Source organism: Oncorhynchus masou, chromosome 28 (assembly GCF_036934945.1).
Source record: "Oncorhynchus masou masou isolate Uvic2021 chromosome 28, UVic_Omas_1.1, whole genome shotgun sequence".
Classification (NCBI taxonomy): Eukaryota; Metazoa; Chordata; class Actinopteri; order Salmoniformes; family Salmonidae; genus Oncorhynchus; species Oncorhynchus masou.
Window position 1 is genome coordinate 68,809,810 of NC_088239.1, and position 23,881 is coordinate 68,833,690.

The following is a 23,881-nucleotide window of genomic DNA, read 5'->3' on the forward strand; positions in this document are numbered from 1 at the left end:
AACTAACATCAAGGCGGTGGCCCGTTCCTGTAGGTTCATGCTCTACAACATCCGCAGAGTACGCCCCTGCCTCACACAGGAAGCGGCGCAGGTCCTAATCCAGGCACTTGTCATCTCCCGTCTGGATTACTGCAACTCGCTGTTGGCTGGGCTCCCTGCCTGTGCCATTCAACCCCTACAACTCATCCAGAACGCCGCAGCCCGTCTGGTGTTCAACCTTCCCAAGTTCTCTCACGTCACCCCGCTCCTCCGCTCTCTCCACTGGCTTCCAGTTGAAGCTCGCATCCGCTACAAGACCATGGTGCTTGCCTACGGAGCTGTGAGGGGAACGGCACCGCAGTACCTCCAGGCTCTGATCAGGCCCTACACCCAAACAAGGGCACTGCGTTCATCCACCTCTGGCCTGCTCGCCTCCCTACCACTGAGGAAGTACAGTTCCCGCTCAGCCCAGTCAAAACTGTTCGCTGCTCTGGCCCCCAATGGTGGAACAAACTCCCTCACGACGCCAGGACAGCGGAGTCAATCACCACCTTCCGGAGACACCTGAAACCCCACCTCTTCAAGGAATACCTAGGATAGGATAAAGCAATCCTTCTCAACCCCCCTTAAATGATTTAGATGCACTATTGTAAAGTGGCTGTTCCACTGATGTCAGAAGGTGAATTCACCAATTTGTAAGTCGCTCTGGATAAGAGCGTCTGCTAAATGACTTAAATGTAATGTAATGTAATGTTATATCTTTATGTTTGAAGCCTGAAATGTGGCAAAAGGTCGCAAAGTTCAAGGGGGCCGAATACTTTCGCAAGGCACTGTATCCAGGTTAAGTACACCCAAAATAAAAAAAAATAGTGATTTAACATAGTTACAGTGGTTGCTCCACTAAAAATGTTGCGCTTTTGCTGGTTAGTATGGTACCCTGTGTCACCACTTCATTGCTCCAGACCAGCACAAAAGGGAGTTAGACCACTAATTATGCTTTTGGGTCCTACTGTGTTTCTGACAATGAATGCACAACATAAACCTATATAGACACTGATAATTGTGATTCAGTATTACTTACTAAAACGGTTGTCACACTAAGGTTATTATTTTGTTAGGATTATTCTGCTCTTACTGCAGTACTGTAGGCCACTCCTGACCAGTCACGTTATAAAGTGCCTGAGTGGCACAAGGGTCTAATACACTGCATAGCAGTGCAGGCTGTGTTGCTGCAGATGATGGTTCAGTACCTGTGCTGCCCTTGACTGGGAGACCCATGAGATTTTGGTTTATCTCCCTCTAAAAAAATATAATAATTATTATAAATAACAAACTGGCTTTATTTACAAATTAGTAACAATGTCTCAGCCCAGGTTCAAGAATGGCCTTTTCTCACTCATTTTACGTTATTTGACAACAAAATCATCTCCAAAATATTGTTATCTTTAAATAAAGCGATTATTATTATTCAATTAGAATTATATAGAAGTCCCTTGGAAATTCTCACAGATATATTATTAACCCTGTTATTAGCAGGACAATATATATTGGTTATATTGGTTATGGCTCCCGAGTGGCGCCCAATGGGATTGCCTTGTGGTTCTCCAGCTGTATCCACTGAAAGCCAGCGAGGTTCAAGGCATGAGAGCAGGGGCACGGGATGGGCTGCAGAGAAGACCGACCTAGCCCATGGGGAAAGGAGCAGGAGGAAGGGGGAGGTGGACCCCCACCCCGCCACACTGGCAATACTTTAAAGGACATTGCACTAATAAGGCTGCTGAATAGGGAAACGCTCTCCTTTGAATACTCATCTCCCTCTCCCTCGCTCTCCCTCTATGTAGTACGTAGACGGCTACGTAGTCAAGTTTGTGTTTCATATCTCCTTCTCTCATCTGTATTCTCACCTGCATTCTCAGGCACCGTCGTAGCAGCCTTTTCACATCATGTTCCTTTTTTTTTGCAGCCCGGATCATTTTATCTACAGTTTAAGGTCTAAAGTTCAACACGCAATCTAATTGCAATCTATTTATCCCACTTTGGTTTTTCTATACAAATATGCTAGGGTATAAGCAGTGCTGCATTTTAATCATGAGGAGTGGAGAAGAAAGCAATGTTCGTTCTTCGGAGCTCTTGTTTCTCAGAAGATGGATGATCCAGAAGATGGTTCAAATTAAATGTATGTTGCATTCTGGGACAGATTTTATTAAGAGTGTTACACACTGAAGGATTCTTATTTCAGTGTGGCTTGGCAGGTGATATACTTTGTAATTAAGTAAAACATATATAAAGCTAAGATAATGAAAATCATTTCATTACCTAATCACTCTGGAGTTTTTTACATTTTGATTACCAACCCAATAAAAATGTAGAGGAGGAGAGAGAGGGAGAGAAAGTAGAGAGAAAGAGAAAGGAGAGAGAGCGAGAAAGGAAATACACTGTCTTTGTTGTGGATGAAAAAGAACACTGTTGGAGTGCTTGAGGATATAAATGGCTGTGTTTCTTCTATTCTAATGCAGACACTTGAGAATATGGTCCCCGTCCCCTTCATGTTGATTGTGTGTGTGTGTGTGTGCTTACAAACTTGCTTGTCTGTGTATTTGTGCCTGTCCGTGAGTGTGTCTGTGCGTCTCTGAATATGTGTGTGTGTGTCTCTGAATATGTGTGTGTGTCTCTGAATATGTGTGTGTCTGTGTCTCTGAATATGTGTGTGTGTCTCTGAATATGCGTGTGTGTGTGTCTCTGAATATGTGTGTGTGTGTGTACAGTATGACTCACAGTCCAGCCCCCTCCGTCCGTGGTCATGTCACAGTAGACCTGGAAGCCGTAGGGGTAGTGAGTGGGAAACACAGAGTAGATGCCATCCTCCCTCTGACCATTAGCATACAGATCACCACAGTCACGAGGACGAGAGCCTAGAGAGATACAGAGACAGATATATATATATATTGTATATTATCTACCTCACTTGCTTTGGCAATGTTAACACATGTTTCCCATGCCAATAAAGCCCCTTGAATTGAATTGAGAAAGAGAGAGATACAGATACAGAGAGAGAGAGATGCAGAGAGAGAGAGAGAGAGAAAGATACAGAGGGAGAGAGACAGAGCGGATAGCGAGAGAGGAGAGATACAGAGAGAGATATAGAAAGAGAGGGTAAGGGATACAGAGAGAGAGAGAGATGCAGAAGGTAAGAGAGAGAGACAGAAAGGGACAGATAGAAAAAGAAGAGAAACAAAAAGCTCTCAGTTTGAATTCCAGCTGGAAAGAATAACAAGTGGCTAAAACATTACGTAAGTGTAAACAAAGAGATATGACAGAGATGAGGAGAACATTCCCTAGACTTCTTAGCCTCAAACACTGGGCATATCTAACCCTTCCTTGACAATGAGGAAGAGGGGGATAATGGGGACTCCTTGGGTGGTGAGAGAGAGAGGGAGAGGGAGAGAAAGAGGGAGGAGGTTTGTTCCCAAAATGGTTAGATTCAGTACCAGAGTTGCTTTTCTTACAGATAATCTATACTGAACAAAAATGTAAGCCAACATGTAAAGATTTGGTCCCATGTTTAATGAACTGAAATAAAATATCCCAACATTTTCCATACGCACATAAAACGTATTTCCCTCAAATGTTGTGTGCACAAATGTGTTTTTTCATCCCTGTTAGTGAGCATTTTCCTCATGGTGCTATCTATTTTGTGAAATGCACCAGTCCCTCCTGCAGCAAAGCCCCCCCCACAACATGATGCTGCCACCTTCAGCTTAACAGTTGGGATGGAGTTCTTCAGCTTGCAAGCCTCCCCATTTTTCTTCCAAACATAACAATGGTCATTATGGCCAAACAGATAAATTTTTGTTTCATCAGCCCAGAGGAAATTTCATCAAAAAGTATGATCTTTGTCCCCATGTGCAGTTGCAAACCGTAGCCTGGCTTTTTGATGGCGATTTTAGAGCAGTGGCTTCTTCCTTGCTGAGCGGCCTTAAAAGATTATTTCGATATAGGACTCGTTTTACTGTGGATATAGATACTTTTGTACCTGTTTCCTCCAGCATCTTCACAAGGTCCTTTGCTGTTGTTCTGGGATTGATTTCCACTTTTAGCACCAAAGGACGTTCATCTCTAGGAGACAGCATTCGTCTCCTTCCTGAGCTGTATGACGGCTGCGTGGACCCATGGTGTTTATACTTGCATACAATTGTTTGTACAGATGAACGTGGTAACTTCAGGTGTCTGGAAATTGCTCCCAATGATGAACCAGAGTTGTGGAGATCTACAAAAAAAATTCTAAGATCTTGGCAGATTTATTTTGATATTCCCATGATGTCAAGCAAAGAGGCACTGAGTTTGAAGGTAGGCCTTGAAATAAATCCACAGGTACACCTCCAATTGACTCAAATTATGTCAATTAGCCTATCAGAAGCTTCTAAAGCCATGCCATCATTTTCTGGAATATTCCAAACTGTTTAAAGGCACAGTCAAAACATAGTGTACGTAAACTTCTGACCCACTGGATTTGTGAAACAGTGAGTTATAAGTGAAATAATCTGTCTGTAAACAATTGATGGAAAAATTACTTGTGTCATGCACAAAGTATATGTCCTAACTGACTTGCCAAAACTATAGTTTGTTAACAAGAAATGTGTAGAGTCATTGAAAAACAAGTTTTAATGACTCCAACCTAAGTGTTTACATTGACCCCCCCTCCCCTTTGTTGTTCCACTCTTTTAGCTGCGTTTCGGCCATTATTATGAGCCGTCCTCCCCTCAGCAGCCTCCTGTGATTGAAATGGATCCTGTATCATCCTAGTTCTATGCAGGCATCCCGGAGTGTGAAATTACATCAAGGATTGTAATGCGGTACCCATCTGTGTGAAATATTTATGAAAACCTGGGGCCTGTGGCAAACACACGCACAGGCACACACACACACACACACACACAAACACACACACACACACACACTCTCTGGTGGCATTACCATTGAAGTGTGTGTGGTACATAAGTGTCAGCCGTTGTTTATTCCATGGCTGGCTGAAGAGGGAGAATCTACTGGAAGGCTTCCCTCAGGTCTGATGTAGGTTCATCTAAAGCTCCTGGCAGGTATGATTTAGGTTTGTCTGAAGCTTCCGTCAGGTCTGATGTAGGTTTGTCTGAAGCTTCCGTCAGGTCTGATGTAGGTTTGTCTGAAGCTTCCATTAGGTCTGATGGAGGTTTGTCTGAAGCTTCCCTCAGGTCTGATGTAGGTTCGCCTGAAGCTTCCCTCAGGGATCACACCTCAGTCTTTCTCAGGCTCTCACTCCAAGCACAACATCCCAATGGACACACCAATCACTACTCTCCAATCACTACCGCCTAGCTCCACTCCCATTCCCCAGGCACTCTCATTTGTTTACTTTTGTAACCGTAAAAGCCTTGGTTTAATGCATGTTAACATTAGAAGCCTCCTCCCTAAGTTTGTTTTACTCACTGCTTGAGCACACTCTGCCAACCCGGATGTCCTAGCTGTGTCTGAATCCTGGCTCAGGAAGACTACCAAAAACTCTGAAATTTCCATCCCTAACTATAACTTTTTCCGACAAGATAGAACTGCCAAAGGGGGCGGAGTTGCAATCTACTGCAGAGATAGCCTGCAGAGTTCTGTCTTACTATGCAGGTCTGTGTCCAAACAATTTGAGCTTCTACTTTTAAAAATCTACCTTTCCAGAAACAAATCTCTCACCGTTGCCACTTGCTATAGGCCACCCTCTGCCCCCAGCTGTGCCCAGGACACCATATGTGAACTGATTGCCCCCCACTGATCTTCAGAGCTCGTGCTGCTAGGTGACCTAAACTGGGACATGCTTGACACCCCGGCCATCCTACAATCTAAACTTGATGCCCTCAATCTCACAGGAATTATCAATGAACCCACTAGGCACAACCCCAATTCTGTAAACACAGGCACCCTCATAGATATCATCCTAACCAACTTGCCCTCCAAAAATACCTCTACTAGAGGTCGATCAATTAATCTTAATGAACGATTAATTAGGGCCGATTTCAAGTTTTCATAACAATAGGAAATCTGTATTTTTGTACACTGATTTGGGCGATTTAAAAAAAGAATGTTTTTTACACCTTTATTTAATCTTTATTTAACTAGGCAAGTCAGTTAAGAACACATTCTTATTTTCAATGACGGCCTAGGAATGGTGGGTTAACTGCCTTGTTCAGGGGCAGAACGACAGATGTTTACCTTGTCAGCTCGGGGATTCAATCTTGCAACCTTACAGTTAACTAGTCCAACGCACTAACCAACTGCTTCTCATTGCACTCCACGAGGAGACTGCCTGTTACGCGAATGCAGTAAGCCAATGTAAGTTGCAAGCTAGCATTAAATGTATCTTACAAAAAACAATCAATCAATCATAATCACTAGTTAGCTACACATGGTTGATGATATTACTAGTTTATCTAGCGTGTCCTGCGTTGCATATAATCGGTGCGGTGCGTATTCCCGAAAAAGGACTTTCCTTGCTCCAATGTGTATCTAACCATAAACATCAATGCCTTTCTTCAAATCAATACACAGAAATATATATTTTTAAACCTGCATATTTAGCTAAAAGAAATCCAGGTTAGCAGGCAATATTAACCAGGTGAAATTGTGTCACCTCTCTTGCGTTCATTGCACGCAAAGTCAGGGTATATGCAACAGATTGGGCCGCCTAATTTGCCAGAATTTTACGTAATTATGACATAACATTGAAGGTTGTGCAATGTAACAGGACTATTTAGACTTATGGATGCCACCCCTTAGATAAAATACGGAACAGTTCCGTATTTCACTGAAAGAATAAACGTCTCGTTTTCTAAATGATAGTTTCCGGATTCGACCATATTAATGACCTAAGACTCGTATTTCTGTGTGTTATTATGTTATAATTAAGTCTATGATTTGATAGAGCAGTCTGACTGAGCGATGGTAGGCACCAACATGCTCGTAAGCATTCATTCAAACAGCACTTTCATGCGTTTTGCCAGCAGCTCTTTGCTGTGCTGCAAGCATTGCGCTGTTTATGACTTCAAGCCATCAACTCCTGAGATTAGGCTAGTGTAACCGATGTGAAATGGCTAGCTAGTTAGTGGGGTGCGCGCCAATAGCGTTTCAAACGTCACTCGCTCTGAGCCTTCTAGTAGTTGTTCCGCTTGCTCTGCATGGGTAACGCTGCTTCGAGGGTGGCTTTTGTAGATGTGTTCCTGGATCGAGCCCAGGTAGGGGAGAGGAGAGGGATGGAAGCTATACTGTTACACTGAAGTGCCTATAAAAACATCCAATAGTCAAAGGTATATGAAATACAAATGGTATAGAGAGAAATAGTCCTATAATTCCTATAATAACTACAACCTAAATCTTCTTACCTGGGAATATTGAAGACTCATGTTAAAAGGAACCACCAGCTTTCATATTTTCTCATGTTCTGAGCAAGGAACTTAAACGTTAGCTTTCTTACATGGCACATTTTGCACTTTTACTTTCTTCTCCAACACTTTGTTTTTGCATTATTTAAACCAAACTGTTTCATTATGTATTTGAGGCTAAATTGATTGTATTGATGTATTATATTAAGTTAAAATAAGTGTTAATTCAGTATTGTTGTAATTGTTATTATTACAAATAGATACAAAAAAATGGCAGATTAATCGGTATCGGCTTTAATGGTCCTCCAATAATCGGTATCGGTCTCGGTTTTGAAAAATCATAATCGGTCAACCTCTAACCAGCATCCGTAATGGGTCAGCAGTCAAACGACCACCACTCATCACTGTCAAACGCTCCCTAAAACACTTCAGCGAGCAGGCCTTTCTAATTGAATTGGCCCGGGTATGCTGGAAGGATATCGACCTCATCCCGTCAGCAGAGGATGCCTGGTCATTCCTTAAAAGTGCCTTCCTCACCATCTTCAATAAGTATCCTACTTTCAAAAAAATTAGAACCAGGAACAGATAAAGCCCTTGGTTCTCTCCAGACCTGACTGCCCTTGACCAGCACGAAAACATCCTGTGGTGTTCAGCATTAGCATTGAATAGCCCCCGTGATATGCTTTTCAGGGAAGTTAGGAACCAATATACAAAGGCAGTTAGGAAAACCAAGGCTAGTTTTTTCAAGCAGAAATTTGCATACTGTAGCACAAACTCAAAAACGTTCTGGGACACTGTAAAGTACATGGAGAATAAGAGCATCTCCTCCCAGCTGCCCACTGCACTGAGGCTAGGAAACACTGTCACCACCGATATATCCACGATAATTGAGAATTTCAATAAGCATTTCTCTATGGCTGGCCATGCTTTGCACCTGGCTACCCCTACCCCGGTCAACAGCCCTGCACTCCGCACAGCAACTCGCCCAAGTCTCCCCAATTTCTCCTTCACCCAAATCCGGATATCTGAAAGAGCTGCAAAATCTGGACTGCTACAAATCAGTCAGGCTAGACAGTCTGGACCCTCTCTTTTTAAAATGGTCTGCAGAAATTGTTGCAACCCTTATCACAAGCCTGTTCAACCTCTCTTTTGTATCGTCTGAGATTCCCAAAGATTTGAAAGCTGCAGCGGTCATCCCCCTCTTCAAAGGGGGAGACACTCTAGACCCAAACTGCTACACACATATATCTATCCTACCCTCCCCTTTTAAGGACTTTGAAAGCCAAGTTAACAACCCAAATCATTTTGAATCTCACTGTACCTTCTGCGCTATGCAATCTGGTTTCAGAGCTGGTCGGGGGTGCACCTCAGCCACGCTCAAAGTCCTAAATGATATCATAACCGCAATCGATAAGAGACAATACTGTGCAGCCGTATTCATTGACCTGGCCAAGGCTTTCAACTCAATCACCACATTCTTAATGGCAGACTAAACCGCCTTGGTTTCTCAAATGATTGCCTCGCCTGGTTTACCAACTACATCTCTGATAGAGTTCAGTGTGTCAAATTGGAGGGCCTGTTGTCCGGACCTCTGGCAGTCTCTATGGCCACAGGATTCAATTCTCGGGCCGACACTCTTCTCTGTATACATCAATGATGTCGCTCTTGCTGCTGGTGATTCTCAAATCCACCTCTACGCAGACGACACCATTCTGTATACTTCTGGCCGTTCATTGGACACTGTGTTAACTAACCTTATATGCCATACAACTCTCCTTCCGCGGCTTCCAACTGCTCATAAATGCAAGTACATCTAAATGCATGCTCTTCAACAGATCACTGCCTGCACCTGCCCGCCCGTCCAGCATCACTACTCTGGACTCTGACTTAGAATGTGGATAACTACAAATACCTATGTGTCTGATTAGACTGTAAACTCTCCTTCCAGACTCACATTAAGCATCTCCAATCGGCTTCCTATGTCCCAACACAGCATCCTTCACTCATGCTGCCAAACATACCCATATAAAAATACCCATCGTAAAACTGACCATCCTACCAATCCTCGACTTCGGTGATGTCGTTTATAAAATAGCCTCCAACACTTAACAAATTGTATGCAGTCTATCACAGTGCCATCCGTTTTGTCACCAAAGCCCCATATACTACCCACCACTGCGACCTGTACGCTCTCGATGGCTGGCCCTCGCTTCACTCTCGTCGCCAGAAACACTGGCTCCAGGTCATCTACAAGTCTCTGCTAGGTAAAGCACCGCCTTATCTCAGCTCACTGGTCACCATAGCAGCACCCACTCGTACCACACGCTCCAGCAGGTATATCTCACTGGTCACCCCCAAAGCCAATTCATAATTTGGCCGCCTTTCCTTCCAATTCTCTGCTGCCAAGGACTGGAACGAACTGCAAAAATCACTGAAGCTGGAGACTCATATCTCCCTCACTAGCTTTAAGCACCAGCTGTCAGAGCAGCTCACAGATCACTGCACCTATACATAGCCAATCTGTAAACAGCCTATCCAACTACCTCATCCCCATACTGTATTTATTTATTTATCTTGCTCCTTTGCACCCCAGTATCTCTACTTGCACATTCATCTTCTGCACATCTACTATTCCAGTGTTTAATTGCTATATTGTAATTACTTTGCAACCATGGCCAACTTATTGCCTTAACTCCCTTATCTTACCTAATTTGTACTCACTGTATATACTGATTTCCCCCTTTTCCCCTACTGTATTACTGACTGTATGTTTGTTTATTCCATGTGTAACTCTGTGTTGTTGTATGTGTCGAACTGCTACAGTGCCTTGCGAAAGTATTCGCCCCCCTTGAACTTTGCAACCTTTTGCCACATTTCAGGCTTCAAACATAAAGATATAAAACTGTATTGTTTTGTGAAGAATCAACAACAAGTGGGACACAATCATGAAGTGGAACGACATTTATTGGATATTTCAAACTTTTTTAACCTCTTGAAACTCCCCATCCCGGATCCGGGATCGTGACTAAAGCCTCAGGCTCATTAGCATAACGCAACGTTAATGATTTCTGAAAATCGCAAATAAAATTAAAATAATGCGTTTGCTCTCAAGCTTAGCCTTTTCTTAACAACACTGTCATCTCAGATTTTCAAAATATGCTTTTGAACCATAGAAATTGACTAATTTGTGTAAGAGTATGCAAAGCTAGCATAGCATTTCGTGTAGCATGTAGCACGCAACATTTTCACAAAAGCCAGATAACCAAATAAATAAAATCATTAACTTTGAAGAGCTTCGGATGTTTTCAATGAGGAGACTCTCAGTTACATAGCAAATGTGCAGTTTTTCAAAAAAATATTATTTGTGTAGGACAAATCGCTCCGTTTTGTTCACGTTTGGCTATGAAAAAACCCTGTATACAGTTATAGCCTGAAGCTCATTAGCATAATGTAACGTTAACGATTTCTGAAAATCGCAAATAAAATGAAAATAATGCATCTGCTCTCAAGCTTAGCCTTTTCTTAACAACACTGTCATCTCAGATTTTCAAAATATGCTTTTGAACCATAGAAATTGACTAATTTGTGTAAGAGTATGCAAAGCTAGCAATGCATTTTGAATAACATGTAGCACGCAACATTTTCACAAAAACCAGATAACCAAATAAATAAAATCATTTACCTTTGAAAAGCTTCTGATGTTTTCAATGAGGAGACTCTCAGTTACACACCAAATGCGCAGTGTTTCCTGAAAGCGTCTGTGTGTAGGAGAAATCGTTCCGTTTTCTACATTGCGCCTGGCTACTGAAACGAACCGAAAATGCAGTCACCTACAACGTAAAACTTTTCCGGATTAACTACATAATATCGACCGAAACATGGCAAACGTTGTTTGGAATCAGTCCTCAAGGTGTTTTTTCACATATCTCTTCATTGACATGCAGTTCGTGGAAGCTTGCTTTACTCTCTGTATTGTTTGGAAAAATACTGGCAGGTGACTTTTGCGCACAAATTTCGGCGCAGGACACCGGGCGGACACGTGGTAAATGTGGTCTCTTATGGTCAATCTTCCAATGATCTGCCTACAAATACGTCACAATGCTGCAGACACATTGGGGAAACGACAGAGAGGGTTGATTCATACCTCTTGCGTTCACAGCCATATAAGGAGATCATGACAAACAGAGCCTCAAAAATCCTTGTCATTTCCTGGATGCCATCTCATCTTGGTTTTGCCTGAAGCTCACGTTAAAGGGCACGCACAGAGAAGATCTTTGTATTTCTGGACACGTCAGAGTGTTTTCTTTCGAACAGTAGCAATTATATGCATAGTCGAGCATCTTTTTGTGACAAAATATCTTGTTTAAAACGGGAATGTTTTTCATCCAAAAATGAAATTGCGCCCCTAGAGTTCCAAGAAGTTAACAAATCAAAAACTTAAAAATTGGGCGTGCAAAATTATTCAGCCCCTTTACTTTCAGTACAGCAAATTCTCTCCAGAAGTTCAGTGAGGATCTCTGAATGATCCAATGTTGACCTAAATGACTAATGATGATAAATACAATCCACCTGTGTGTAATCAAGTCTCCGTATAAATGCACCTGCACTGTGATAGTCTCAAAAGTCCGTTAAAAGCGCAGAGAGCATCATGAAGAACAAGGAACACACCAGGCAGGTCCGAGATACTGTTGTGAAGAAGTTTAAAGACGGATTTGGATACAAAAAGATTTCCCAAGCTTTAAACATCCCAAGGGGCACTGTGCAAGCGATAATATTGAAATGGAAGGAGTATCAGACTACTGCATATCTACCAAGACGTCCCTCTAAACTTTCAGCTCATACAAGGAGAAGACTGATCAGAGATGCAGCCAAGAGGCCCATGATCACTCTGGATGAACTGCAGAGATCTACAGCTGAGGTGGGAGACTCTGTCCATATTTTTTATTTTACCTTTATTTTACTAGGCAGGTCAGTTAAGAACAAATTCTTATTTTCAATGACGGCCTAGGAACAGTGGGTTAACTGCCTGTTCAGGGGCAGAACGACAGATTTGTACCTTGTCAGCTCGGGGATTCGAACTTGCAACCTTTCGGTTACTAGTCCAACGCTCTAACCACTAGGCTACCCTGCATAGGACAACAATCAGTCGTATATTGCACAAATCTGGCCTTTATGGAAGAGTGGCAAGAAGAAAGCCATTTCTTAAAGATATCCATAAAAATTGTCGTTTAAAGTTTGCCGCAAGCCACCTGGGAGACACACCAAACATGTGGAAGAAGGTGCTCTGGTCAGATGAAACCAAAATTGAACTTTTTGGCAACAATGCAAAACGTTATGTTTGGCGTAAAAGCAACACAGCTCATAACCCTGAACACACCATCCCCACTGTCAAACATGGTGGTGGCAGCATCATGGTTTGGGCCTGCTTTTCTTCAGCAGGGACAGGGAAGATGGTTAAAATTGATGGGAAGATGGATGGAGCCAAATACAGGACCATTCTGGAAGAAAACCTGATGGAGTCTGCAAAAGACCTGAGACTGGGACGGAGATTTGTCTTCCAACAAGACAATGATCCAAAACATAAAGCAAAATCTACAATGGAATGGTTCAAAAATAAACATATCCAGGTGTTAGAATGGCCAAGTCAAAGTCCAGACCTGAATCCAATCGAGAATCTGTGGAAAGAACTGAAAACTGCTGTTCACAAATGCTCTCCATCCAACCTCACTGAGCTCGAGCTGTTTTGCAAGGAGGAATGGGAAAAAATGTCAGTCTCTCGATGTGCAAAACTGATAGAGACATACCCCAAGCGACTTACAGCTGTAATCGCAGCAAAAGGTGTAGCTACAAAGTATTAACTTAAGGGGGCTGAATAATTTTGCACGCCCAATTTTTCCGTTTTTGATTTGTTAAAAAAGTTTGAAATATCCAATAAATGTCGTTCCACTTCATGATTGTGTCCCACTTGTTGTTGATTCTTCACAAAAAATAAAGTTTTATATCTTTATGTTTGAAGCCTGAAATGTGGCAAAAGATCGCAAAGTTCAAGGGGGGCGAATACTTTCGCAAGGCACTGTATGCTTTATCTTGGCCAGGTCGAAGTTGCAAATGAGAACTTCTTCTCAACTAGCCTACCTGGTTAAAAGGTGATTTAAAAATATATATATTTACATTCTGTACTGTATATTCAACACTCATGCATTCAACACTAGCACCAAGGGTAATGAGGTAATATTCATCTCTGCCACTGGCAGATAGAGATACAGTACTATATTGAATAACACAAAGAACTATAGAGTATGTCTACAGGAACAGACAGAGACAGACACATATGAAGACACAGAGACACACACACATAGACATATGCATGAATGGCAGACAGACAGACAGACAGACAGACAGACAGACAGACAGACAGACAGACAGACAGACAGACAGACAGAAAGACAGACAGACAGACAGACAGACAGACAGACAGACAGACAGACAGACAGACAGACAGACAGACACTTACATCACCAGCCAGTTAGCTACATAACCAGACAGCCAGCCAGCTAATCAGCCAGCCACAAAGCCAGCCAGCCGGCCACATAGCCACCCAACCGGCCACATAGCCAGCCAGCCGGCCACACAGGCAGCCAGCCAATCAGCCGGCCACATAGCCAGCCAGCCTACTGGCCGGCCACATAGCCAGTCAGCCACATTACTAGCCAGCAAGCCAGCCAGCTAGCCAGACAATGGACAGACAGCTATCAGACTTACCATTGGCACAGCCTTTGAGACGAGCCCCTCTGACCGGTGCTCTCTGTAGGTCAGCCTTGACCCGAGCCTTCAGTCCCCCTGTCTCCTTCTGCATGGAGCTGAGAGCATCGCTCACAGTGTTCACCACCTTCACCATGTTGATTTGGCTCTCCGACAGTAGCTGCAATACACACAGTATTAACCATTAGTTAACCCCAACTTGTGGACTTGATTAAGTGATGTTGTGCAGTTTGTTGTTAACGTTACTTTGCTACCTTGCTACCTGCCACTTTGCTGCCTGCTACTGTTTTTACTTTTTAATTACCGTTTTAGATTATTATTTTTTTCCCTCATTAACTTTTTTCATTCAGATTTTTCTCCCTGGGAGCTTTATCTGGGCATGGTTCAACAGGACCTCCACCAGCTGAAGCCTTCTAATTGCAGTCGCTGTAATCATAATATGCAAGAGAACGATTGCCTTTTGGTTAGAATATCTGTGCTGCAAGCTCAGCTTCAGATGCAATGGTTAGGCAAGAGCAATTTAAGTGTAGGAAAGGATGAAACAGCGTGTCTGTGCCACCAATAAGTACAAATAGTGGTATAAATCCCCCCCCGCACAGTTCACACAGCTGGACATTTTTCTCATGGCTTCTGGAAGGAAATGCTGTAGGAGTACTCAAACGGTGTCGCTCATTCAGCCAACAGAAATTTTCAACCGGTTCTCTCCATTAAGCGACGAGTCGGAGTCAGAGGCCGAGCCTTCTCTGCTCTCGCCTCCACCCGTTACTGGGTCTGAGACGCCGAAGCCTCCCACCATTAGCTCTGACAAAATGAAAACCCTAGTCATTAGTGACTCCATTACCCGCAATATGAGACTAAAAAGAATAATCCAGCGATCGTACACCATTTACCAGGGGGCAAGGCTACATACGTTAACCTCTTGATGCTATGGGGGCGCTATTTCATTTTTGGATGAAAAACGTTCCCGTTTTAAACAAGATATTTTGTCACAAAAAGATGCTCGACTATGCATATAATTGATAGCTTTCGAAAGAAAACACTCTGACGTGTCCAGAACTACCAAGATATTTTCTGTGCGTGCCCTAGAACGTGAGCTTCAGGCAAAACCAAGATGAGACGGCATCCAGGAAATGAGCAGGATTTTTGAGGCTCTGTTTTCCATTGTCTCCTTATATGGCTGTGAATGCGAGAGGAGTAAGTCTGCCCTTTCTGTCGTTTCCCCAAGGTGTCTGCAGCATTGTGACGTATTTGTAGGCATATCATTGGAAGATTGACCATAAGAGACCACATTTACCAGGTGTCCGCCCGGTGTCCTGCGCCGAAATTGGTGCGCAAAAGTCAGCTGCAAGTATTTTTCCATGGAATTTAGAGAAGAATGCAAGCTTCCACGAACGATATATCAATGAAGAGATATGTGAAAAAACACCTTGAGGATTGATTCCAAACAACATTTGCCATGTTTCGGTCGATATTATGGAGTTAATTCGGAAAAAGTTTGACGTTGTAGGTGACTGAATTTTCGGTTCGTTTCGGTAGCCAAATGCGATGTACAAAACGGAACGATTTCTCCTACACACAGACGCTTTCAGGAAAAACTGCGCATTTGGTATGTAACTGAGAGTCTCCTCATTGAAAACATCCGAAGCTCTTCAAAGGTAAATGATTTTATTTATTTGGTTATCTGGTTTTTGTGAAAATGTTGCGTGCTAAATGCTACTCAAAATGCTAAGCTAGCTTAGCATACTCTTACACAAATTAGTCAATTTCTATGGTTCAAAAGCATATTTTGAAAATCTGAGATGACAGTGTTGTTAAGAAAAGGCTAAGCTTGAGAGCAGACGCATTATTTTCATTTTATTTGCGATTTTCAGAAATCGTTAACGTTGCGTTATGCTAATGAGCCTGAGGCTTTAGTCACGATCCCAGATCCGGGATGGGGAGTTTCAACAGGTTAAGGCTACACTGAAGATGGTGCTGGCTAAGGCTAAAACAGGCGACTGTAGAGAGTATAGGGATATTGTTATCCACGTCGGCACCAACAATGTTAGGATGAAACAGTCAGAGGTCACCAAGCGCAACATAGGTTCAGCGTGTAAATCAGCTAGAAAGATGTGTCGGCATCGAGTAATTGTCTCTAGCCCCCTCCCAATTAAGGGGAGTGATGAGCTCTACAGCAGAGTCTCACAAATCAATTGCTGGTTGAAAACTGTTTTCTGCCCCTCCCAAAAGATAGAATTTGTAGATAATTGGCCCTCTTTCTGGGACTCACCCACAAACAGGACCAAACCTGGCCTGCTGTGGAGTGATGAACTCCATCCTAGCTGGAGGTGTGCTCTCATCTTATTTATGAACATAGACAGGGCTCTAACTCCTCTAGCTTCACAATGAGATAGGGTGCAGGCTAGGCAGCAGGCTGTTAGCCAGCTTGCCAGCTTAGTGGAGTCTGCCACTAGCACAGTCAGTGTAGTCAGTGAGACCTTTATTTAACTAGGCAAGAACAAATTCTTATTTTCAATGACGACCTAGGAACAGTGGGTCAACTGCCTGTTCAGAGGCAGAACGACAGATTTGTACCTTGTCAGCTTGAGGGTTTGAACTTGTAACCTTTCGGTTACTAGTCCAATGCTCTAACCACTATCCTGCCGCCCCAGTAGTCTAATCTTGAAGTGTCAAAAGAATGGATGAATATTTCTGATTTTTGAAATGTTACATAGATGGAAAAAAGCTGTCCTTGTTCATCAAAAGACAGATCAGGGTCCAGAATAATGCAGAGGTCCTTCAGTTTTATTTGAGAGGACTGTACAACCATCAAGATTAGAGTTGTAGTCTGTTTTGGAATGGGTGGCCAGTAATAAACTGGTCCTGAACATCTATAAAACTGTTTATTTACCACCACAGACAGATGCTGGCACTAAGATCGCACTCAGTCAGCTGTATAAGGAAATCTAACAGGAAACCACTCACCCAGAGGTGGCGTTCCTAGTGGCCGGATACTTTAATGCATGGAAACTTAAATCAGTTCTACCAATTCTCTATCATTATGTTAAATGAGCAACCAGAGGAAAAAAAATCTAGATCACCTGTACTCCACACACAGAAGCGTGCAAAGCTCTCCCTTGCCCTCCATTTGGTAAATCCGACCACAACTCTATCCTGCTGATTCCTGCATACAATCAAAACTTAAAGCAGGAAACACCAGTGACTCGGTCTATAAAAAAGGTCAGATGATGCAGATGCTAAACTACAGGACTGCTTTGCTATCACAGACCAGAAAATGTTCCGGGATTCTTCCGATGACATTGAGGAATGCACCACATCAGCCACTGGCTTTATCAATAAGTGCATTGAGGACGTCGTCCCCACAGTGACTGTACATACATATCCCAACCAGAAGCCATGGATTACATGCAACATTCGCACTGAGCTAAAGGGTAGAGCTGCCGCTTTCAATGTGTGGGACTCTAACACGGACGCTTACAAGAAATTCCGCTATGCCCTGTGACGAACCATCAAACAGGCAAAGCCTCAATACAGGGCTAACATCGAATCATACTACACCGGCTCCGACGCTCGTCGGATGTGGCACGGCTTGCAAACTATTACAGACTACAAAGGGATGCTGCCCAGTCACACGGGCCTACCATATGACCTAAATCACTTCTATGCTCACTTGGAGGCAAGCAACACTGAGGCATGCATGACTGTGTTATCACGCTCTCCGTAGCCGACGTGAGTAAGACCTTTAAGGTTAAAGAACTACCCATTCCGGATCCGGGAGAATTTTCATCAACTACACTAATTAGCATAGCGCAACAGTCAAAAAATATTACTAGGAAATATTCATATTCATGAAATCACAAGTGAAATATAGTGAAACACAGCTTAGCATTTTGTTAATCACCCTGTCATCTTAGATTTTGAAATGATGCTTTACAGCCAAAGCAAGACAAGCATTTGTGTAAGTTTATCGATAGCATAGCATAGTATTATGTCCAGCTAGCAGCAGGAAGCTTGGTCACGAAAATCAGAAAAGCAATCAAGTTAAATCGTTTACCTTTTATGAGCTTTGGATGTTTTCACTCAAGAGACTCCCAGTTAGACAGCAAATGTTCCTTTTGTTCCATAAAGATGATTTTTTATAGCCGAAATACCTCCGTTTCTTGTACACGTTTTGTTGAGAAATCCACCGGAAATTGCGGTCACGACAATGCCGAAAAAACCTCCAAATTAGGTCCATAATATCGACAGAAACATGGCAAAAGTTTTTTATAATCAATCCTCAAGGTGTTTTTCAAATATCTATTCGATAATATTTCAACCGGGACAATTGGCTTTTCAGTAGGAGCGAGAGGAACAATGGCCGCTCTTGTCTGAGAGCCACCACCTGACCACTTACGCAATGATGTTGTTCACGCTCATTTTTCAAAATAAAAGCCTGAAACTATGTCTAGTGGCTGTAGACACATTAAGGAAGCTATATTAGGGAAGCCATAGAAAAAGGAATCTGGTTGATATCCCTTTCAATGGGCAATAGGGATGCATAGGAAAACAGGGGTTTCAAAATATGAGTCACTTCCTGATTGGAGTTTTTCTCAGGCTTTCGCCCATACTCAATATTTTTACAGTTTTGGAAACTTTAGAGTGTTTCCTATCCTAAGCTATCAATTATATGCATATTCTAGCATCTGGTCCTGAGAAATAGCCTGTTTCCTTTGTCCCTGTACCCAAGAACACAAAGGCAACCTGCCTAAATGACTACAGACCTGTAGCCCTCACGTCCGTAGCCATGAAGTGCTTTGAAAGGCTGGTAAGGGCTCACATCAACACCATTATCCCAGAAACCCTAGACCCCACTCCAATTTGCATACCGCCCAAACAGATCTACAGATGATGCAATCTCTATTGCTCTCCACACTGCCCTTTCCACCTGGACAAAAGGAACACCTATGTGAGAATGCTGTCTATTGACTACAGCTCAGCGTTCAACACCATAGTACCCTCAAAGCTCATCACCAAGCTAAGGATCCTGGGACTAAACACCTCCCTCTGCAACTGGATCCTGTACATCCTGACAGGTCGCCCCCAGGTGGTGAGGGTAGGTAGCAACACATCTGCCATGCTGATCCTCAACACTGGACCTCCCCAGGGGTGCGTGCTCAGTCCCCTCCTGTACTCCCTGTTCACCCACGACTGCAAGGCCAGGCATGACTCCAACACCATCATTAAGTTTGCTGACGACACAACAGTAGGCCTGATCACCGACAATGATGAGATGGGGAGGAGGTCAGAGACCTGGCCGGGTGGTGCCAGAATAATAACCTATCCCTCAATGTAACCAAGACTAAGGAGATGATTGTGGTCTACAGGAAAGGAGCACCGAGCAAGTCCCCATTCTCATGGACGGGGCTGTAGTGGAGCAGGTTGAGAGCTTCAAATTCCTTGGTGTCCACATCAACAACAAACTAGATTGGTCCAAACACAGCAAGACTGTTGTGAAGAGGGCACGACAAAGCCTATTCCCCCTCAGGAAACTAATAAGATTTGGCATGGGTCCTGAGATCCTCAAAAGGTTCTACAGCTGCAACACTGAGAGCATGCTGACCGGTTGCATCATTTCCTGGTACGGCAATTGCTCTGCCTCCGACCGCAAGTCACTTCAGAGTGTAGTGCGTAGGGCCCAGTACATCACTGGGGCAAAGCTGCCTGCCATCCAGGACCTCTACACCAGGCGGTGTCAGAGGAAGGCCCTAAAAATTGTCAAAACCCCAGCTACCCCAGTCATAGACTGTTCTCTCTACTACCACACGGCAAGTGGTACCGGAGTGCCAAGTCTAGGACAAAAAGGCTTCTCAACAGTTTTTACCCCCATGCCATAAGACTCCTGAACAGGTAACCAATGATTACCCGAACTATTTGCATTGTGTGCACTTTATTGATACTTATGTATCGTATAAATGTATTTCTGCTGTTGTGTTATTTCTATACTTACCTACACACACACACACATATCTTTTTTTAGACAATTGGTTAGAGCCTGTAAGTAAGCATTTCACTGTAAGGTTTACACCTGTTGTATTCGGCGCATGTGACAAATGAAATTTGATTTGATTTGAGTTAGTGCTAAACACGGCTGCTAGAATCTTGACAATAACCAAAAAATGTGATCATATATCTCCAGTGCTAGCCTCTCTACACTGGCTTCCTGTTAACGGCTTGGGCTGATTTCAAGGTTTTACTGCTAACCTACAAAGCATTACATGGGCTTGCTCCTACCTATCTCTCTGATTTGGTCCTGTCGTACATACCTACACGTACGCTACGGTCACAAGACGCAGGCCTCCTTATTGTCCCTAGAATTTCAATGTTGCTCATTGGCTGTAGATTGGCCCCCACCATGGAGCAGCGGACCAGACCTGTGTACCTCCGATATAAGCCAATATCCCCAGCATGCTGCCCGCTGATTGGTTTAGAGAAAAGAGCCAGAGCCCATTGGAATGATAAATGAGGTTTCAGGAGAGAATAGATTAAGAAATCTCTCTAATTGTTTCTGTTGTTAACTTCTACCTCTTTACGTCTTTACTTGCTGCTCTGTTCATCAATGCTGTGCACATTACCTAGCTCATCATGTGCTACTTGGCCAGCAGCTATATGGCCGGGTGTTGGTTACAGACACACGTAAGCACACACATACACACACGATGCAGCGGTCTAAGGCACTGCATCACAGTGCTAGCTGTGTCACTACAGATCCTGGTTTGATACCAGGCTGTGTGGCAGTCAGCCGCGACCGGGAGACCCATGAGGTGGTGCCCAATTCGCCCAGCGTCATCTGGGTTAGGAGAGGTTTTGGCCGGCCGCGATGTCCTTGTCCCATTGCACTCTAGCAAGTTCTGTGGTGGGGGCCGGGGCACATACACGCTGACATGGTCGACAGGTGTACAGTGTTTCCTCCGACACATTGGTGCGGCTGGCTTCCGGGTTAAACAGGCATTGTGTCAAGAAGCAGTGCAGCTTGGTGGGGTTGTGTTTCGGGGTACGAATGTGTCTCGACCTTCGCCTCCCAGAGTCCATACGTGAGTTGCAGCGATGGGACAAGACTGTAACTATCAACTGGATACCACGAGATTTAGGAAAAAGGGGTAAAAAAAATAAATTATAATATACTAAAAAGAAGAAAAATTGCTGACGAGTAGGTAAACCACCACCTCCCTCTGTATTATTGGCCAATATGAATTCATTGGAAAATAAACTGGACGATCTACGATTAAGACTATCCTACCAATGGAACATTAAAACTGTAATATCTTATGTTTCACCAAGACATGGCTGAGCAACGACACAGATAATATAGAACTGGCTGGCTTCTCCATGCATCGGCAGGTGCAGGACGAGGGGGGGGGGGCTATTTGTCAAGAACTGCTGGAGCACGATGTTTAATTGTATTGCTCACCTGAGGTAGAATACCTCATGATAAGCTGTAGACCACTCTATCTACCAAGACAGTTCTCATCTATATTATTCGTAGCCATCTATTTACCACCACAAAATGATGCTGTATAAGGCCATAAGCAAACAAGAAAATGCTCATCCAGAAGCTGTGCTGCTAGTGGCCGGGGACTTTAATGCAGGAAAACTTAAATCCATTTTACCTCATTTCTACCAGGATGTCACATGTGCAACCAGATGAAAAAAACTCTAGACCACCTTTACTCCACAAACAGAGATGGATAGAAAGCTCTCCCTCACCCTCCATTTGGCAAATCTGACCATAATTCTATCCTCCTGATTCCTGCTTACAAGCAAAATATAAAGCAGGAAGTACTAGTGACTCGCTCTGTACGGAAGTGGTCAGATGACGTGGATGGTACGCTACAGGACTGTTTTGCTAGCACAGACTGGAACAGGATCCGGGATTCATCCAATGGCATTGAGGAGTTTACCACCTCAGTCACCGGGTTCATCAATAAGTGCATCGACGACGACGTCCCCACAGTGACCGTAGATACATTTTCCAACAAGAAGCCAGGGATTACAGGTAACATCCACACCGACCTATAGGCTAGATCTGCCGCTTTTAAGCCTTGTGTGGTGTTCGGGTCTGTGGGACACATTTTCAATGTTAACTTAAAGAAAAATGATACAATTAATAATTTTTTCAACCTGAGACTCATTGATCTTGGCTCATTTTCTGTGAATAACATGTAAAATAACAAATTTTAATTGAGTGCACACTGTGCACCCCCTACACATTTATGGTGTTTGTGTCCACTGGACCCAAGGGTAATATAAGTGTAGAAAAGTGTGTGTGTAGTTGAAAACAAGTAAAAATGAAACAAAAAGGCTTGTTGTATGCCTTCACTCTGTCTTCCTCCTCCCTCGGCCTGCTGCTTCAACATAGCACCAAATACATGTCTGTCTCCTTGCCTGTCTGCCTGTTTCCTGCTTTTCTCACACTCCTTACCTTTTGTAGTGTGTGAAACTACACAATGTCTTGCGGGAACCTGCACAATGTTATTACAATACAATATTTCGATATATTGTTAAAAAATATCTGTATTTTCCCCCAGCCAGGTGCAAATTGGGGGAGGGACACAACAAATAAATAGCTTTTAATGTGTGGCTCCTTACCGGCAAAAATTATCTCTGCTCAGAGGGCCTTAGAAAAAATTTTGAGGAGAGAGAAGTTACTGTGGAAGGAGTGTTTTCCACTTTGGAAGATGAAGAATTTTCCAAACATGTCTCTGTCAATTCGGAGTCTGACAGTGAGTTGGAAGAAGAGGATGAGATTGACCCTCAGCCAGCCCCTGGACCAGCACATCAGTAGCCGCCTCATCAGCAGCCTGCAGGAGGAGAAATATGGATGTCAACATTTTTTTTAATTGAATGGTCTTCTTGCCCAAGGAATGAGCCACCCCGCATGGATCATGCAACCAGGGCCGATGCGAATGATGGTTACTCATGTGCAGGACATAAAGTATTATTTTGAACTGTTCATCGTAGACACGATACAGAAAATCATTCAGGACTGCACTCATTTGGAGGGAAGGCATGTTTTTGGGATGGAAGGAGATGGACCAAACTCATTTACATGCATACTTTGGGCTTCTTATCCTTGCTGGTATTTTCAGATCCAATGGGGAATCCACAAGACTTTTCTGTGCAACAATGTCTCTGGAATACATCCACATTATTTCCAGGATTATCCGCTTCAATAACAGAGACACCAGACCAGCTTGGCATCAGAGAGACAAGCTAGCTGCAATCAGGTCAGTGTGGAACAAGTGGGTGGACCACATTCCCCTGTTTTACAACCCTGGGCCCAACGTTACCATTGATGAGCAGCTTATGTTATTTAGAGGCCAAGGCCCCTTCAGGCAGTACATACCGTCTAAACCCGCAAAATATGGAATCAAGATCTGGGTTACCTCTGATGCTGCTTCATCGTATGCGTGGAAATTGCAAGCGGTCTACGGCACTGCATCTCAGTGCTTGAGGCGTCACTACAGACACCCTGGTTCGAATCCAGGCTGTATGACAACCGGCCGTGATTGGGAGTCTCATAGGGCGGCACACAATTGGCCCAGCATCGTCCGGGTCTGGCCAGTGTGGGCCTCAATGTAAATAAGAATTTGTTCTGAACTGACTTGCCAAGTTAAATAAGGTTAAATAAAAAATAAAATATGGAGAAGCCAGATGAGGTTGTCCTGGACGTGACACAGGGACTCAGTGGCCACAACTTCATA

At 43.5% G+C, this 23,881-nt stretch overlaps 1 protein-coding gene across 1 annotated transcript in view; it reads right to left on the bottom strand.

The window, feature by feature from the left end:
* Positions 1–23,881, bottom strand: part of LOC135518153 (fibrinogen C domain-containing protein 1-like) — a 233,619-nt gene that overhangs the window by 136,113 nt on the left and 73,625 nt on the right. The window contains exons 4-5 of the mRNA XM_064943079.1: positions 14,139–14,298; positions 2,755–2,891 (exon numbers count right to left, since the gene is read on the bottom strand). Coding sequence (XP_064799151.1) covers positions 2,755–2,891; positions 14,139–14,298 — 297 coding nt within the window. The remainder of the gene's footprint in view (positions 1–2,754; positions 2,892–14,138; positions 14,299–23,881) is intronic.